At 38.8% G+C, this 20,618-nt stretch overlaps 1 protein-coding gene and 1 long non-coding RNA gene across 3 annotated transcripts in view; one reads left to right on the top strand and one right to left on the bottom strand.

The window, feature by feature from the left end:
* Positions 1 to 1,450: 1,450 nt before the first annotated feature.
* Positions 1,451 to 5,526, bottom strand: LOC139742802 (uncharacterized). Of its 2 annotated transcripts, none has more exons than XR_011711724.1 (3): positions 4,867 to 5,526; positions 3,037 to 3,424; positions 1,451 to 1,513 (listed from the first exon to the last, which is right to left on the bottom strand). It is a non-coding gene; the product is annotated as an uncharacterized lncRNA (long non-coding RNA). The 2 variants fall into 2 exon arrangements; XR_011711725.1 differs by having other exon boundaries at positions 4,916 to 4,958.
* Positions 5,527 to 13,280: 7,754 nt separating this feature from the next.
* Positions 13,281 to 20,618, top strand: part of LOC139742801 (sodium-dependent multivitamin transporter-like) — a 29,724-nt gene continuing 22,386 nt past the window's right edge. The window contains exons 1-2 of the mRNA XM_071653316.1: positions 13,281 to 13,458; positions 18,303 to 18,605. Of these exons, the coding sequence (XP_071509417.1) occupies positions 18,436 to 18,605 (170 nt within the window). The 5' untranslated portion in view covers positions 13,281 to 13,458; positions 18,303 to 18,435. The remainder of the gene's footprint in view (positions 13,459 to 18,302; positions 18,606 to 20,618) is intronic.

Here is a 20,618-nt window from a genome sequence, read left to right as displayed (position 1 = left end):
CTTTGTGCCTGGATATTGCAGCCCTTTCAGTTTCCAGTAACAGTTTAACGCACATGCAGTTTAGGAGTTTACAGGATTTATTTTCCCTACTTGCTACATGGGGCAAGAACAAATTTTCCAGGCAATCAATTCACTGTTTCATTCTGATTCACACATTTGAGTACTAACATGTTTGTTGTTACCTCACAGGAAAGACAGAAATAGAGAGTTCAGAGATATAAATGTAGTGTCATATCAGTTATCACTGCCATCACATGAATGTAGTCTATGATTGGAATTGATGTTATTCATGTTCAATGTGCATTTATCAGAATCCCCAACAATCCTGGTACAAAGGTGCAGCTTTTTCATTACTAACATGTCTTTTGCTATAATACACAATGAAGGCATAAATTGACAGTAGGCCTACAGGAAGAACTGGTGTCAGAGCTATTATCATTGCCATCACTTGGATGCACTCAACATAATTATGATATTGAAGTCATCCAAGTTCAGTTTTCAAACATTTGCCAGCCACAAAGAAGAACATGAGAGGGGATGTCACTGGCTTCATGGAGCTAAGTAGTTGGGAGGGCTGGTCTTGATTGATGAGAGGGGATGTCACTGGATTCACTGAGCTTGGTGGCAGAGAGGGCTGGTTTCCACTGGCGAGATGGATGTCACAGGTCTCACCGAGCTGCGTAGCCTAGAAGAGGCAGTCTTATTTGGCGAGAGGGGGTGTCACTGGCTTCAACAACCTGGATATCTGTGATGGCACTTGGATGTGATGCTAGCTGTTCCACTGCAATAGAGGCCAACAAGCACATTCTATTGATCTCTCATCTAATGACTGAATGTTGGTAATAAAGTAACTACTACACATTTACAATGAAAAATTATTTTACTACTCATATAGACTCAATTAACTATTCAGTAATACAGTAATACACATAGTAAATATTCTCTTTAAAGACTATCATTCAAGCAATGACAAGTTTAGTACTGATGAAAGCAATTATGTTATATGCTGAAAGTCCAATGAAAATAGCTCATTTTATTTATGATATCTACATAAAAATTCCCTAATATGCATGCCAAAGGGACGTCTTCATCATCTACTGTAAAAGTGGAAATTTCTTGCGGTGTTGGTTGAAATTTTCACGCATTTCGCGTAAGCCGAAACTAGCGCGAAAATAAAAGCATGCGAATATTTTTGCTCGCCATTTGTTCAAGTAGTTGATGTCTTGATTCCGCGGAACTATAAACATGCGAAGCTCTTCTTACCCCGCCGACCGCAAAAAATTAGTCGCGCTAAAATATCCACTTTTACAGTAACCTGTTATCTCCTTACATCTGCCCAGGCTCTGATAAAATCAATATCTGTCAGCACTCTCACCAGGTTTTGATCCACTTCAATTTGACCCAAGTCCTTTCCTCAGAGTAGCATTTTCCTCCACAACTAATTTTAGAAGGCAACGGCATTCATGAACTTGTCCTTTTTCCATTTCACAGGGGCATCTGGACTGGAGTTCATCTGTATATCGGACACAATGAAAGGCATTAACACGGACTTACAATTAGGATAGTCCCGTTAGTTCTTCACCAATCTGTAAATTTAGTCACAGAACTTGCTATCCCATGTATTTCAGTGTAGAGTCTACCAGGTAGCTTTATCTTGTAGTGCTCACATACATGCAACAGAGAAAACTCCATGAAATATGTTAGAAATAGACTGTCTACTGTAGAACTTAAATAGCAAAAAGGAAAATATGACCTACAGAGACCCTAGCCAAATTTTTGATGAGTTGACACTGCACATGACGTCGGGATGACCTCAGCCTCTCATTGTGCATCTGGGTAATTCTGTGAAGTTGGGGCACGAAGTGTGACATTTTAGCATAACTCAATACTAATTATGCTATACATGTATTGTTTATAGGCTTTGCAGTTGTATTGAGACCATACATTTTCCTGGAAATTTTGTGCCATTCCGACTCAATTTTGATGAAATTATTAAAACGATATGTAATGGTGTCCTGTAGCATCGTGACGTGTCCATGTAGCATCGTGATAGTAAACATTTGGTCCTAAAAGACAAATTAAGGCAATTAGCTTGACCAAAATTTGATATAATATGCATAATTACTAGATTAGTCAGATAGCTAAATACCAATATCTTAACTCTCCTTTCCACAGTTTTACACAAAAAAGGACACTGCATAGCATCGTGATACATTTTGTAATTTTCTTTTAAAATTGAAACTGTGTACAGGAAATTTGAGATATTTAGCTATCTTATTCATACCTTGTAAATATGCATATTGCATCAAATTTTGGTCAAGCTCATTGCCATAATTTGTCTCTTTGGACCAAATTTTAAAATATCACGATGCTACGTGGACACGTCACGATGCTCCAGGACACAGTGTTACATATTGTTTAATAACTTCATTAAAATTGAGTCTGAAAGGCACAAAATTTCCAGGAAAATGTGTGGCCTCAATGCAAATGTAAAGCCTACAAACAATAAATGTATAGCATAATTGATATTGAGTTATGCTGACATGTATTTTGTCAATATCACGATGCTACATACATGGACACTGCCCCAACTTCATGGAATTACCCATCTACAAAGTAGGCCCTATTCATTTATATGTTGTGTATACAACCTCATATCGGGCCTATGATGTCTTTCAATCCAGCCACATGCAAGGGATTTGGGGGTCTGTATAATTCCACATACAATCATATAGTAGGCCTATATGTGGCTGCAATGTACAAACTATGTAACTTGTAAGCCTAAAAGTAATGATCAAGACAACCATAATCTTATTAACCACTACCACAGCTTTGGGTTTAAAAAAAAAAATGTTATAAGTTAAATTACAGCAAGAATAAGAACAGCATCGTTTGAGAACACAGAGTTATCTATTCAATTTATTGATGTTTTGTGTACTAAATATCAACATTAACTTTCATTTGCAGGTTCAAAACAGTTGTTGGATCTAGGTGTATTAAAATAGTACCAGGTAATTAAAGTTAGTTTGTACAAACCTTTTGTACCAACGGAAGGGCTGGTCTCAATGGGCAAGAGGGGATGTCACTGGCTTCATCAAGCTGGGAGGGCTGGTCTCGACTGATGAGAGGGGACATCACTGGCTTCACCAAGCCGGGTATAGGCTAGCTGGTCGAAACTGACGAGAGGGAATGTCACTGGCTTCATCAAGCTGGTTAGCTAGGAGGGCTGGTCTCAATTGATGAGAGGGGATGTCACTGGCTTCACCGAGCTGGGTAGCTGGTCAAAACTGACGAGAGGGAATTTCACTGGCTTCATCAAGCTGGGTAGCTGGGAGGGCTGGTCTCAACTGACCAGAGGGGCTGTCACTGGCTTCACTGAGCGGCCTAGTCAGGATGGTCCTTGAATGCGATGCTGGCTGTTGCTCTACAAAAGATACCCACAATAATATCTGACAGACCTTTCTCAACAATTAGCACCTACTGTGCTACAAAGCATACACCATTAACCACTACACTATAGAGACTGAGTGAACTGCGCTACAATGCATATACGCCATTAGCTACTTATGTATGTACGTACAATAGATACACTTCAATCAACATTTTTGCAATGCCATGTGTACCGGAGACAATAACAAGGTACTGGTACCTTACCAAACATGTGAATTCACGTTTTTGGTCCGATCATAGCTGTGATGACAACATATACACAGTTGAGTCTCCACAAAGTATTTTGTAAAAACTGAGAGTTACCAGATTCGCTGACACTTTCATTCATTCAGTGTCGTTTCGTAAAATTGGATTTCTCGCCTATCGCCAATTTGTAACAAACGTCAGTTCTGATGAGTGTCGTAACTTTCTTATTTCGACATTTTGAGACCCATAATTTGACATGAAGGTAGAATAGGGCAACATAATCCAGAATACGGTACCAGTAAAATAGGAATTCGCGTATTTACATGCAAAACACAAATAGCGTGCCATTTCTTACTGTGAACAGCGATTTATGTGTAATAGAGAAGCACATTTCAAAAAGGAGAAATGTTGAGCCAAATTTGGGATGTCATTCATAGGCAAAAAAATTCCCATGTTAACTTATGGTAACTATACACAGCCCAGTTGCTGTACGTAGGTACATAGCGACAGGATTCGCACAGCGTACCGTACTTACAGCGTCTACCACTCCTAGTCCGAGGCCCTTTTTCTCTGCCATTATAGCTGTAGCCCGACCACACGCTGTAAGTACACTGTGCGAATCCTGTCGCTACGTACGTACAGCGACTGGGCTGTGTATAGTTACCATAACTGGAAATTTTTTTGCCTATGAATGACATCCCAAATTTGGCTCAACATTTCTCCTTTTTGAAATGTGCTTCTCTATTAATTACACATAAATCGCTGTTCACATTACGAAATGGCACGCTAATAAAGTGTTTTGCATGTAGATATTAATACGCGAATTCCTATTTTACCGTAGTCTGGATTATGTTGCCCTATTCTACTTTCATGTCATTAAATTATGGGTCTCAAAATACAGGTCTAAGATACCTACCATACCTCAATCGCATTCTGAATACACCTTTTTGTGAATCTGCATGTAGCCTTTCTCCACATATGTGAGTATTAAAAATCTCAGGCAAACTCTGATAGGCCTATAGATCTAAGTATATCTTTTAGTTTAATAGAAAAATGTTAGGGTGTGGCATAGGACACCTAACAAAATTACTAATCTAGGCCTACTAGCTCTATCAGTATTACTAAATAGTAGGCCAATAGTGTGTGTAGATCCTCTAAGTGACATCTCTATCAATTAATGTTACACTAACAACACTAAACACTGTAACAGTTGTTATAGGTCCTACTCACACTGAACTAGTATGACTATGAGGTCTTCCGAGTTTCACAAATTTATTACCGATCCAGCCGAAGTGAAATGACATCTCTGTCGTTCAGCCCCTTATCTTCTAGTGTCTTGAGGGGAATTGGGACTCTGTCTCTACATTTTATTTTTCTGTCACCATCTCCATACTCTGTCACTGGTTTTCATGGTCTTCCTCTTCTTGGAGACAGATCTCTCGCTCTCCACCTGCGGCTCCATTGTTAGTGTGGATGGTATTTATACGCAGCCAGCAGATCAGAGTTCAAGCGGACCCGTGCCAGCTACAAGCTGCCGGGCGGATCCCGGGAAATGCACCGATAACGCTCGCTAGCCAGTGAACAGGCACCCGGGTTTCGCCTCGCAATAATAGGGGCGATATCTTGGGCTTGCTTTTCGCCGAGGAGAAGGCAATACATTAACGCTGTGCCAAAATCGGACAAAAGAGGGAGGCAAAAACAACACTTGAACGGAGAGCCTCTAAGCCGACCCCCCGTGATTTTGACAAGCGTTACATGTAACGCTCTTCAAAAAATCATAGATATCTTCATAATGCCGTATTTTTCATCGATTCTTTTTCATTGCTTAGTCCTTTCATAGACATTGGTCCTTGTTTTTGCCTGTTTCACTTCATGAAATAGCACTTTTGCATTTTGGGTTCCAACACTCCTCCCCAGTCCCTTTAATATACGGCACTCAGTGGGCTCTTCCATAGAGAGCAGCATCCTGAAAATCGACCGATTTCCCAATATAGAAGCCTTTGTTACGTCATAAACCCTCACCTGCATTGCGCGCCTCGCCCTAGGAGAAACTACAGCACGCACTTTAGTGCGCGTTTGAAAACCAAACGCACAGCGTGATCCCTCAAGTTCATTGAGGGATTAACTTGCTTACTTGAGACTTGAGACGGTTGGACGTGTATTTGCTGAGCTCCGGCAGATTGGACTTTATTTACACTATTGGTGTCTGGTCACGGCTATTTGTGCTTCATTTTGAAAAGCTCAGCGAGGTAAATTCGATCAGTTCATGATTTTGTGGATTGCCTTATTCTTTGGGAACGTTTGCAGCGGATTTGGTCAATTTTTTAGCGATTCTACGTACTTTAACATTTTGATTTTGATTGCCTATTTGCGCAACTCTGCATCATTGGCGCTCACAACGCATTGACTCGACCTTGGCAACTACGCCGTCTCCTTAGCGACAGGAGACTGGACAAGACTCTGCGCACCCCTTACAAGTGCGTATATCACACATCTCCAGAAGGAGCGCTCCACATAGCAACACCGAGCAACGCATCTCACGCGCTCTATTGTTACTCCTTTGTGACGTCATGGCCAACTTCAACGTTCTAGATGATGAGGTGTCTATCAAGGAGGAGGATCCCAGCCGAGCTATTAATGATGCTGTGTCCTATGCAGTGGTAGCTTCCATGGGTGTAGATGCGGCGTCCATGAAAGGTGTGGGCAAGGGCTCCGGAAGTCAAGGACGTGGTGCAGCAGGTGGAGGATCTAGGTCTACCAACACCAAGGGAGGAGACACCACTAGCCCTACAGTGGCTGGAATTGATGATGCGCTGATAGCCAACATAGTCGCCAAGGTTATAGTTGCTATCCAGCCTATCATTGTCCAAGCCGTATCTTCCGCTGTTACCGCTGCAATGAAGACCTTGCTTGAGGAACAGAAGACTTGGAAGGAACAGAATGAGGAAGGAAGGGCTAGTGGGAGAATGAAAAGGTCTGTTCAAATTGGTCATTTCGAAGTAGAACGACTCGAACAATACACAAGGAAGGAGAACGTGAAAATCTACGGTCTGAAGGAGGAGCAGGGTGAAAATACGACAGGAGTGGTGCTAGACCTAGCGAAGCAAATGGGAGTAGACATCAAGGCCACGGATTTGAGCATCTGCCATCGATTGGGCTCAACATCGGCGGATGACCATCAAAGGAAGAAAGCGCGCACCGTCATTGCTCGTTTCACCAGGCGTGAGGCAAAGGCAACCTTCATGCGAGCCAAGAAAGGCCTAAGAAAGAGAGAGGATCTGAAACATGTTTACATCAACGACGACCTCACCCGTCTCAGGAGCAAAGTCGTCCAAGAGATGAGGAAGGACACAGGCATACTACGCGTCTGGACAATAGATGGAAAGATCCATTACATTAGCAAGTCCGATGGGAGGCAGAGCATCAGAGTTCTAGATTCGCTGGACAACCTCCATGACATCGGATGGGACGAGGACCGCATCAAGAAGTTGGGGGTTTACCTTGACATCTAGGAACTCGCGGCACATGCCTGCTCCGATGACCATAAATATCATTGCTCATCGATTTCAAGGCTGAAGATTGCAGGGCTAAATGTTTGCGGTATTTCTAAGAAATGTGATTATGGCTTCCTACAAGATTTTGTCAAAAAGCATGATATCATTTGTCTCAGTGAAACTAAAACCGATTTGAATTATTCTGAGTATTTTCCTGGGTATCAATATGTGACGGCCCAGAAAAGAAACGTCTCTATCCCCCTCAGTGGGACTCATGGGTTAGCAATAATTGTTTCTGAGAGATTCAAGGGCTGTTATGAAATTTTGAATCAGACTCAGTCTGATTCTATTTTGTGGATTAAACTCGACTTTTCTGGATTCTCTATTTTGATTGGCTCAGTGTATATTCCGCATGAAGGGTCAAAGTACTATACTGACGATATTTTTGACATAATCTTAAATGATTGTACGACTCTGCGGGCTAAATACGATCTCCCGTTTGTGTTGGTAGGAGACTTCAATGCCAGAACAGGGATACTTGGTGATTTTCTTACAGTGGAAGATGATATTCAAAATGAAATTGGTTTGTCATTCATATCCGAGAATATAACTGATTCTCAATCTGAACTTGAATTGCTTGGTATTTGTACTAAAAGGTTCAACAATGATCATCATGTTAATAATAACGGTCATAGATTATTAGATCTTTGCAAAAGTATGGATATACATATAGTGAATGGCAGATTCGGTGATGATTTCGGTATTGGTCGTTTAACATGTGGCAGTGCCAGTACTGTTGATTATGTTTTGGCATCTCCCGAAGTGTTCACAAAAATTGAAAATTTCTCCATCGGTACTTTTGATAAATTTCTATCAGACAAACACTGTCCGATTTCACTCGAAATTGTCAATAAATTTGCTCATGCTGTAGAAAGATCTACTGAAATTATAATGTTTTTAGAACAGACGTAGGTAATTGTAATGATGAAATGTCAATCAAGATCAAATGGGAGGATAAGAAAAGAAATATATTCGTTCAAAATTTTGATGATGCAGAAATACTTGCATCAATAGATTACATAGAGACACTTGCTAAAGGAAACATCTCTCAAAGTGAAATTGATCAGATCACTGGTAATCTACGTAATATCTATTTAGATGCTGCAGATGCGTGTAATATGGTTATTGAGTCTAAAACAAAGAATTTCAAGGCACGCCGAAACAAATTTCACGCAAATTCTTGGTTTGATAAGGAATGTTCTGATGCAAGAAAAGATTTTATACGAGCAAGAAATGTCTTCCGTCGAACTAAAACTGATCACAGTGAGAGTGAAATGAAACGTAAAAGTAAGCTGTACAAAAATGTTATCCGTTTAAAGAAGCAAAATCATACCTGGCAATTAAATTCAGCGTTAAGGAATTTAAAAAGTTCAAATCCGAAAGATTATTGGAAACTGATTAATAGGAAGAATAGATACTGTGAAACATCTCAAGAACTATCATCGCATGATTTTTATGATCATTTTAAAAGTTTGGGTAGTGGTAACGTACGATCTTATGATGCTGGTATTGAAGCACTGCTTCATGATATGTCAAATGAAGAATTAGACAGAGAGATTGAAATATCGGAAGTTGTCAATCAAATGAAACGACTTAAGAATAACAAGGCACCAGGCCTTGATTTGATTTTGAATGAACTTCTGAAGAATAGTTCAAAAAATCTGGTCAAGTTGATAACCAAATTGTTTAATCTTATATTTGACAGTGGCATTGTCCCAACAGATTGGGTAAACGGTTTGATAAAACCATTGTATAAAGGGAAGGGCTCACGAGATTGTGTTGACAACTACAGAGGTATTACATTATTGAGCTGTGTTGGGAAGCTATTCACGGCAGTATTAAATGATAGAGTAACTTTGTTTGTAGAATCACATTGCCTGTTAGGAGAGGAACAAGCTGGTTTTAGATGCGGATATTCAACTATGGACCATGTATTTTCATTACATGCTATTCTTGATTTTTATTTACAGAGAAGGAAAAGGGTGTATACAGCTTTTGTTGATTACAAAAAAGCATTCGATTTGGTTGATAGATCTTCACTGTGGTTGAAATTGTTTGACCATGGAATTAATGGTAAATTACTCCGGGTCGTTAAGGATATCTATAGAAAGTCAAAATCCTGCGTTTTTTATAACAATTCTAAATCAGATTTTTTTAAGAGTAACATAGGTGTAAAACAAGGTGAGAATTTATCACCAATATTATTTTCGTTGTATTTAAACGATTTTTCGTCATTTCTGTCTCAGAGATACCCTGGCCTGGATTTTCTTTCGTCAGGTATCAATGAAACGTGTTCTACCGAAGAAGTGAATATGTTTGTTGATTTATTCACATTACTATATGCAGATGATACGATTGTGTTGGCTGAAAATGCTGAGGAACTCCAGTTAGCTCTTGATGCTTTATTTGATTATTGCCAATTGTGGCATCTGACCGTTAATACTGCTAAGACTAAGATAGTTATTTTTTCCCGTGGAAAAGTTAGAACAGCTCCTACCTTTCTTTTCGGAGATGACAAAATTTGTGTCTGCGATGATTATGTTTACTTAGGAACGACGTTCAATTATAATAATAATTTTAAGAAAGCTATAAACAAACAAGTAACCCAAGCCAAAAGAGCGTTGTATTCTATGAAAAGTAAAATTTTACCTCTCCTCCTTCCAATCGACGTAAAACTAGAGCTATTTGAACGTTTGATCATGCCTATTTTGCTTTACGGCAGTGAAATTTGGGGTTTTGAAGACCTCGCCCAAATTGAAACTTTCTTTTGTAGATATTGTAAGGAACTTCTTGGATTACATAAGCGAACTCCGAATTGTATGGTTTACGGAGAAATAGGTAAAGATAGATTACAAAAAACAGTGACCCTTCGGATGTTAATGTTTTGGTTTAAACTTGTTAACAGTAATATGTCAAAGATAGCGCATATTTTGTATAATTTTCAATATGTTTTATCGGCGAGGCAAGAAAATTCGATGACATGGGTAATTAGGATAAAAGAAATATTTAACAACTTAGGTCTAACTGCAATTTGGAACAGCCAAGCAGCACATCTCACTTTAGCTGGCTTCAAAAGTTTAGTTAGTACCAGATTAAATGATATTTATAAACAAGAGTGGCATAGTAATGTAGACAAAAATTCTCAATGTTTAAATTATCGAATTTTTAAGCAGGATCTTCATTTTGAGAAGTATTTTCGACACCTTAATGATTCACAGGCAAAAATTTTATGTAAATTCCGTTGCGCTAATCATAAACTGCCAATTGTTTCTGGAAGATACAATCAGATTCCAAGAAACGAAAGATTTTGTACCCATTGTAATGAAGAGAAAATTGGTGATGAATTTCACTACCTTTTTCAGTGTAGACTTTTTAATGAACAACGAAAGAAATACTTAAAAAAATATTACTGGAAATACCCCAACACTATGAAGATGGATCAATTATTTAATTGTCAAAAGAAAACCGTCCTTTCCAATTTATCCAAGTTTTGTAATTATATAATGACACATGTTTAGATTATTAGTATTTTTTATCCTTTTTGCAAATACTACATGCCTTTTTTACAGGCTGTGCCTTCTTTACAATTGATTTGTAACTTATTTGTCTTTTCATTCTCTCCTCCTTTTTTCTTCCCCTCTCTACTTCTTCTTCTTCTCGTCCATATTTCCTTCCTTCTTGTTCACTTAGCGTATGAATTCATTTCCATATGTCTTTGTGTGTTTTCTTTTTTTCTGTTTTTTCTTTTTTTCCTGAACCAAAAGTCACTCGTATATCCTTTGTTAATTCACCAGTCTTGTGTCCTTCTCACTCTCCCTCTTCACCTCCATATATCCCCTCTTTCTCTCTCCTCTCTCTCTCTCTCTCTCGTCATATTTCCCTTTCTTTGTTTTTTTTTCTCACTATATATCGTGTATATATTGTATATTTCTGTACATTTTTTTTTCTTTTCATCAATCGCATTTCATTCTTATTTTGTTTGTTATAGTTGTTTTGTACACTTTTCAGAGTTATTTGCAATTATTATTTATTGATATTATAATGTGCTATATGTTTTTCATTGGACTCCGATACCCAGAGTTTGGGTTGTGAGTAAATAAACTTTCAACTTTCAACTTTCAACTTTCAACCCTACCTGTCAAAATATCAAAAAATCCTTCATAAATTCCCCCTAAAATTCTCGGATCACAAATTTAATCATTTGTTACTTGTGTCATTCTGAAAATTTCCTGTAAGTTTCATCAAAATTCGTTAGCTACTATTTGAGTTATTTTGTACACGGACAAACCAACAAACCAACGGTAACGAAAACATAACCTCCTCCCTTGGCGGAGGTAAAAATGGTTTGGTGAAATAATCATTAGTGAGGTTCACACCTAGATCCCTTTACCTTGAACTGCGACAAGTGTGAACGGAGTTTTGTTAACCACGACGCTCAAGTTTTTTCCACAGCGCGCAACCCTATGTGCGAACTAGGCGCCCTTTATTTTCTATCGTAGTTAGCTTTACCTCGAGGTTTTGCTAACTGCATGTAGGTGTGAACGGCATCGAAGTTTTGTCGTGGTTAGGGGAAGGAATTTTTTATGCTCGTAGTTAGTATAACTACAAGTTTTTGGATAGGTGTAGACATGGCTAATCAGAGTGTAAGGATTATGAAATTGATGTCATGATATTGTATATTTGTTTTGTACAATTTGTTTCCATTGATGAAGAATGAAATGTTCCGAAAAATAATAACCTCGTTCGATTTACATTTAATGTTGATGTTATTTGACCCTGACACGGACAAAGGATTGATCTGTAGTCCTCTCTGGAAATCATTTTTATCTATTATACCAATTGTTAGTAACATAGCAACTGGACTTACAAACGTGTAGAATAAATGCTCAGAAAAATGACACTTCACCTATAATAATAATGATAATAGTGGCTACTTGTATAGCGCACTGGTCCACTTTTCAGTGCTCATGGCGCTTCAAAAATAAACAAGTAGTATTCAATTTGGCAAACTATGATAGAAAAGCCTTTCTTTTTCGCCTCTGTCATTGATTTTTTTTTTCACCGCAGTTAGTCATTTCAAACAACAGATCATTATTTTTTTAATTGTTCTTGTTTATCCTTGTACGAGACAATCGAGTGGACATCCTCTAGCTGCATTTATTACATGAAATAACCTTTGACCTTCTAACTTTTGACTTTTGCTAATAATTTCCACAGGACATTTTTAATTCTACATGTATTGAGGAAGTTACAGCTGAAAACGTAATTCTTTAGCACGACTTCAGTGACGTAACACATTTGACGACCTTTGCACTGCTTCTGCAACTCATACAGCCAGTCATCTGAATCGGTGCTTGTGCAATGCAGTTACGCCTATTTTGTCAGTTGGTCTGTAGTGCCGTTGCAGGTGAACACTCACATCAGGGAAGTGAGAGGGTCTCACCTCCCTGCTCACATCAAGGCCTTTGTGGTTTTGTTAAAAGTATTGTATCCCAGCTACGCAAAGGTAAGTAAACTGAACTGAGTACTGAGTACAACAACATTGTACACAGAAGTGCGCTGTATTGACGTATCTACTCGCTGAGTTTCACTGAGTTCCACGCAGGGTGGAGCCTGGTGAGCTTCGTCCCCACAACAAAAATGAAGAGACGGGCTAGAAGACAAATGGTATCAAAATGAGTCCATTATAAAATGTAGGAACCGTCAGCACAATGCCTTTCACAGTGTCTTTTTCAAAGAGCAGATTATCTCCCCCTCTGTAACGATACCTCTACCAAAGATCGTATATACGATCTTTGCCTCTGAGCTTTTTATCCTCTGAGCTCTAATACTAGTAGTAGTACTGAGTAATACTGAGCATACCGGATATTGGGGGGGAAAAAAATGAAGGACCAATCAGAGCGCTATCAGTTGTGGTAACGCTACGTGTGCGCGCACGGCGTTTACTATGGACGTCGTTCATAGAACTCGATGAATGAATGAGAGTACGAGTTCGCCCAACCGATTGGTTGCTAGAGACACGCACATGCGACACACACATACTACGCATATCAGTACAACGGCGGAGTGTTTACAAATCATACGTAGTAGTACCGTTCATATCATCAGGCAGCGTCAACTGCGGTGCGGTTCATATGCCTGGAAACGAAGTCTGAATGACCGAACGCCGAGCTGTGCCGATGCTCGCCATTTATTACCCCAAAGATTCTAGCATTTGATGATTCTAGCTTCTTTCAGTCAGGGTTCTGTCTTGTAACCAAAAGACAGGGTAAGTACTCCTCATGACTTTATAGTTTGGTCTTACATTGGTGTAGATATTTCCACCTCACAAATGAATGCAACCACGCCCGGTTGTGGCAGTCTGGTGGGGAAGGGCAAAGGCGTGGAGGAGGTATGTCAGATGCGATGCGCACGCAGTGCATTTACTCCGACACGTTATTTCTTGGTATTGATCATGCGCTTCGCAAGATCAAGCGTCACGTCAGTCGATCTACCTTGAATCTAGAAGGGCGATGGAGGAAAGTCTGTCTGTTGACTTCCCTATTAAAGGTCTCCTGGGATCCTATTTCATGTTGACGTCTACTGGGGCCTGTCTTATAAAGACTTGTGATAGAAATCAATCACAAGTTTCATGTGAGCTTCAATGCAAGTTGCGATTGATTTGGGGACTTGTGATTGATTTGAAGGCTTTATAAGACGGGGCCCTGGTGTGAAGTGGTTCCCGGGAAGTGGTCTACAAATATCACAACGAACTGTAATCATTTTTCAAATGTTAATCTGCACCCACTCAGCTCCGCCCCTTGACTTTCATGCTAAGCTGTCATTATCTGTTAACTTTGACCAATGCTCAAAGTAATGATAACAAGACCAGTTTCATAGAGCTCTACAATATTATGAGTGATTAGGTCTACTCTGTGGAAAATGTTCAGTGATTGATTATAGGACAGAAAAAATGTGGAAATTACATGTATTTTGTATTAAATAAGACCACTGATGTTAGTGTGTAAAATTACACCCTCCTGGTTATTGCAAGATGCATTACGTAGGCCAACTTTTAGGTTTGGGCTAAATCAGTTGCCTTTACTAACGGTGATGACATCAGGAAAGGTATAAGAAAGAGCCGCTTGTGGAGAATAGTTCAATGAATGGAGAGAGAAAAAGAGATATAAATGAAATTACATTTGACACTTAAATTGGACCAAAAGATCCCTGAATTGTTAATATGAAGAACTACTTTCATCAGCAGAATCACCATGACACTGAATTTCACAGGACCAGGATTAAACGTGAGGGTTCTTTAAACATCCTGACATACATAGGGGTTCTTCTAATTAGATGATGTAATGAATATTCTGCATGCTATAGCTCAGAAATTGAGATACAATTGATGAAGATCCTCAATGTCTTTGATTTACAAATAATAGCGGTTAGAACAAATGGCGGATCCAGAGGCCGCCCCGGGCGTGTCCCTGTACTTAGTTGTTTTTTTTTGTTTTTTTTGTTGTTTTTTTTTTTGTAATACCAAAAGTATGCATGAAATCGCACGATGACCATTATAAACCACACCACCACCAACAAAAACTCCCTATCATGGGAGGGGGTACACCCTCCTCCCCCTGCCCCCGCTCGATACGCTCCCTCTCTTTGCGCCCCCTCTTTGCGGAATTTCTGGATCCGCCCGTGAGAACAATCACTAAATTCACGAATTTCCCCTCAGAAATCGGTTTACATGTATTGTGTGCCAGAGTATATGCATGTGTATGTGTTTATATGTGTCTGTTACCCCATCCTCCCAAGAAGTGAAGAAAAGTGAAGCACCATCGTATACTTTGATTCACTGAGAGCTCACCATGTAACTGAGAAGCTCCAAAAGGTACCTTTAATCACAGAGGGAGAAACCCTCATGATTTAATTATCAGCGTGATGTACGATGGAGACAGATAAAGGATAGTTATGGCGCGGGCCCTGTTCGAGAAGAGTCCAAATAGGCCTATGCCTGTTTGGCCAGATTCAATGGAGAAGTGCTAACAGGCGTGATTGTTTTTCATTTTTCCAGCTCGATTCGTAAAAGTTAATAGATGTATACAGCAACGAGGGAGGGGGAAAGACGGAATATGAAATGCAATCTCCACTCAATATTGACTTTTGTCATCGATGGAAGGGTATGGAAAAATGAATCATGTGTATCAATATACTGTAATATTCCGAGAGAAGTTCATATAGAACTGAGGATATTAGTCGAGATGAGGGATACCAGTGCTTAATTGATATCTTCGTAATTTACAAAATATGTACGCTTGATTTCTTTAGGCACCATTTACAGCTACATGATATACTTCATTTCTTCATACACCGTGGGGAAGTAGCGTCGGCTTTGAGCGTACAAATTGGTCGTAGTAAAACGCGGTTGTCGAAGTTTATCCTTGTTACTGGAGAATTACGCTTCGACCATATATTTGTAGAGTGGCTCCCGTATACGACAATATATGCAAACAATGTTTTACCACACCTGTCCTTTTTGAGTCAGAGCGGAATGCTCAGCATGCGCTTTCCCTTAACTGCCCTGTGAGTTCCCGATACCCTATTTTGCTTTATATTAGTGAAGTTTATCATTAATTGGTATTCTTTGTCACAAACTATTTATCAAAAGTACATATACTTCACTCTCCTTGTTCAGCGTTTCGATTGAACAAACCGCAGATATACGATGCAACGTGGCAACTCCACCCCACCCAGATAATTCCGTTCTTGTTTTTTTTTTTTTTTTTTTTTTTCTGAAATCAAGATTTGGGCCTGACCTTGTATCACGGTCCACCCATAAAACGCTTTACAATAGTTTCGAATAAGGGCACCATGCTTCAGTGGTCATCAATATACAATGTATATATTGATATATGATATACAAAATGCCAAAGACACCATCGATGTCGATAATAGTAAGTGGAATTCTGTAAAGAAAACGATTAAGGGGGCACTTCAAGACAATACTGGAAAAAAACGTATCGAGTTGTTGTTGATGCAAGGTCAATTTGTAAAGCTCCTGGCTCTTTCTGACGAAAATCTCAGCTGGAAATCAATTATATACAGCTTGCCGAAAAGGGTACTCAGTTTTGTAACAAATGCATGTGACGACTCCTTACCATCGTATGCAAATCTTTATAGATGGGGGGAAAGATTAACGAACAAAATTTAATGTGTACTTTGTCCTAATGCAACTGGCACTCTCCACCATAATTATTTTGTCAAATTGCCCGGCATTTTTGGAAAGGTACGAATGGAGACGCAACAACATATTGCAATATAATTTACCATACGATCAAAGAGTCTCTTCCCACTGGTCATGTCATATACGCTGATCTAGATGGGTGCAAAGTGGCAGGCGGAACGATTCCACTCCACGTAGTTACAACTAATCAACGACCAGACATAGTAGTCTTACTAGAAAGAGTAAAGCAAATCCTAATTGTTGAATTGACAGTACCATTCGAACCTAACACTGAGGCTGCTCATGAAAGAAAAGTACAATGTGTATAGAGAAATACAAAGTGTTATTGAATGAACTAAAACACAAGGGCTATAAGCCTTTCTTTCTTGCCATCGAGATCGGAGATAGGGGGCAGATAACACTTAAAAACACGACTGAAAACGACTGAAAGGCCTACTCAAAACATATAAATCCAAACAAAGTCCCCCTGCATTCTATCAAGACATTAGTAGATATGCAATAGTTTCATCATTCACCATATTCTAAGCAAGAAAAGAACAGAATTGGGGGGGGGGAGAATTAATCACTTAGAAATGTAATATCTGTACGTGTGAAAGACACTTAGTAATATGTAATAATTGTATAGAATTATTACATTAATTGGATAAATGTACTGATTTACTGGAATGACATTTGGCACTTATCCCAAAAAGTGTATAAACGAGTAAAATTGGATTGACACGCGAACACTTGGAAATGCATGTACAACTCATGTATCCCGGACAAATATAATGATTTGTTCAAATTTTATTTGATCAGTTAGAAAATGTGATGGAGCATCCTGGACAAAATAACGAAATGAGTCATTGGTTATTGACACCTAATCACTCAAAATTATGTACTTATTTACGTATCCAGGAAAGTATAAAATTAGTGCAGTTGATTAGCACTTCAACAATCAGGAATGTATAATACAGTGTATGTGTACTGCGTGGGGAAATGTACGGTGATTAATTAATTTTGTGTGATTGTTGTCAACCTCACAAATCTGTTATAAATATTTCTGTATTGTTATTTGTTCATTGTAAGTATTTGTAAGTGTGTCAGTACCTGCCATGTGTTCAGAATAGGACCATGGACCTGGTATATATGTCAACATGTCATTTGTTTTTACTTATCAATAAAGACATGATTATAACATGATTACAACAGTATAGTTTGTCCACGTGTTGGCGTGATAATATCAGCAAAAGCAAAACTGAAGCAACGTTCATGCTGTATTCACCTACAGTTTATTTCGGCGCACATATTTTCGAGCGATTCGCTTTTTCTCGACGGTTGATACTGAGAGAACAATAACAATTACTACGTCATAATGATTTTGCAACCGCGTTACCAAGGAAGTAAATGAGTCTTTGATGTCTATGAAAGACTCTCACACGCGCAAGGTTTTGTAACCACATACCATCCAACATCACAGCAGTTCATGAAGAAGGTTAGGATTCTCAGGAAGGATTGGCCAACGCTTAAACAAGTTCAATCACTAGCCCCCGAGGTAGCAGTACATCCCCTGCATTTCCAACGACAGCCACCTAATCTCAGAAAGTTTGCTAACACGATCTCAAGTCCACAAAACAATCAGACCTATACTGGAAACCAAGAAAGGTGGAACAACTGATGTCAGATATGCGACCATCTAGTCACAGATACAGAAATCAAACTTGGATCCAGCCACAGCCTTCGTCCGTCGTCAGATGTATGAAGAGTTGCTATTATTTTCCACGGTTATTGACACTAAACCAAATATATTGCATTTATATCATGTAAAATACGAAATGTATATACATATTTTGTGTTTTATATTTTCTTTTGATTGCCTATTTTGTTTTAATTTCATCAAAATGCAGGACGTGACGAGTATTTCTACGCACTGTGAAAGTGTATCTTCGAGGGTATATCGAGCAGTGAGAGCAACGTGAGTTGTGAAAGACTTGCCCTTGTGACTTGTCCGTCGTAGTCGTCCCACAGTCTCCGACCACCATGGACATAAACGAGACCACTACGATGGCGAGCACCAATGCAACGATGAGCGGAAACACGCAGCCTTTCTCCGCCATCGATTACGTGGTTTTTAGCGCTATGCTGGCGGCTTCTCTAGCCACAGGTCTCTACCACGCATTCGCAGGTGGTGGACAGACAACAACGAGAAGGTATGATAGGAGTACTGACTGTGAAATGAGAGTCTATAGAGTATACTCTTATTACCCTTTTTCTTTTCTTGTCATTTTGGTTTCGCGTTTGAATGTCTAATAAATATGATATTATCGCAATCAGGGAACTCGTGTGAGAGATAGAGAAAAAAAATCGCAATGAATTATTGTATTGCTGTAGATTCATATTTGTTTTGCTATAGTTTGCTAATTCATCTATTGATTGACCAGATTCCACACAAAATATTCAGTGCTTTGATTTTTTTTTAACACATGGTACTCTGATCTGAAGCATAATCAAGATACATTGTATTAAAGAAATTCGTAGTACTATGAATAAATGTATAGTGACGATAGCATAACGACAGCACAAATCTGCTGTCTGCAATGCACTCTATATAGCATGTTCTGAATTAGTTCAGCTATCGTAATGAACTGCTTCAGTCGTCTATGGATATTGTTGTCACTTTCTGGAATATGCCTGTCATAGAGTGTCGACTGTTATTTTCATTCACAGATATCATATTATCACATATATATATATTTTTTTTTTCCAAGTGGACTTTGTACTCTTGCATTGTGAAGCAAACTGGTGTATGACAAAATACTTGAATGGCACTCGTTTACAGAAGTTTGGTGGCGTGTATTAAATATCAGGCTTTAGCCCACCACGCCTTCATTCCAAACACGGTTATAAGAATGATATTCCGTAGGCTATTGTCTTTTTTGACACGGATGGGGAAACACACACACACACACACACGCACCCACGCACGCATTCACACATAAGCACGTCACCACATATACGAGTTCACCATTCAGGTCAGGAATTTTGAGGTATGTGTACCGTGAATTTAGCATTCTTTTTATCTAACTATTGACGTCAAAGGCCGGGAAAATTAGTGTAAGGCAACGCCCGTCATGCATCCCGCCCATCATATTTTTGTTGTATAACACGAAAACAGACAAGTGATCCAATAAACGAGTCTATGTGAATGTAGTGATTAGTAACCCAGTCAGTCCATCAAGTTTTCAATTGATTGAATAAAGTCATACTTTCCTCTCTGACATCACTTTATCTATTGGCTCCACAGTTAATAAGTGATTTAACTGCAGTTAGATCACTCGCGCAGTATACCCACAAAACATGATCAGTCACGCGGGGTAAAATATCCTTCCCGTTAACAGCAGGATTCCTCGTACAAATGAACATTCCAGAAAACCTGACACGATGTCTCAACCGATGGGCCGCGAAGCTCTTGCAGTTTGGCTGCCATGTCTTCCCAAAATAGTAATAATGATAATGATGATGATGGTGATGATGATAATACTACTACTACTACTAATGATAAGGATAATAATAATAATAATGATAATAGTAATAATAATAATAATGATAGTAATAATAATAATAATAATGATAATGATAATAATAATGATGATAATAATAATGATAATAATAATAACAATAATGATAATAATGATAATAATATTAATAATGACAATAATAATAACAATAATAACAATGATACTACTACTACTACTACTAATACTACTACTATACAATAATAATAATGATTGTATTTGATCTACACATGTAGCTGGGCCTCAAAAACCTGTATAGGAGCCGAAGTAGGTTATGCCTCTGGATAAAAATGGTTGAGAAGCGCTGTCTTACATCACAGTTCCATTCCACATTGAAACTGACGTAATTTTAGGTATGAAATAAGGAAAACAAGGCAACAGTCCGTTTGAAGATCCAAATAGATCAGCTTGATCGCGGATTGTTTCAAATCTCTCGCACAATATTATCGTTATTTGAGGCATGCAATAACTCTATTTCAGAGTAACAACATTTTGTAACATAATAACATGCATGCTGGGAGTTGAGACTCAACCGAAATCAAGCAGAAAGAACTTTTATGTTCCATTTTATCATTTTATAGTACCGTGTATAGACCCAGATGAATCAGCTACGGGAGAACTGTATAGTCTGTAAGACAAATCGCACTA

The sequence above is a fragment of the Diadema antillarum genome, unplaced genomic scaffold (genome assembly GCF_040938485.1).
Source record: "Diadema antillarum isolate AM-2024a unplaced genomic scaffold, OU_Dant_1.0 seq00001021_RagTag, whole genome shotgun sequence".
Lineage (NCBI taxonomy): Eukaryota > Metazoa > Echinodermata > Echinoidea > Diadematoida > Diadematidae > Diadema > Diadema antillarum.
This window is presented reverse-complemented; position numbering and strand designations above follow the sequence as displayed.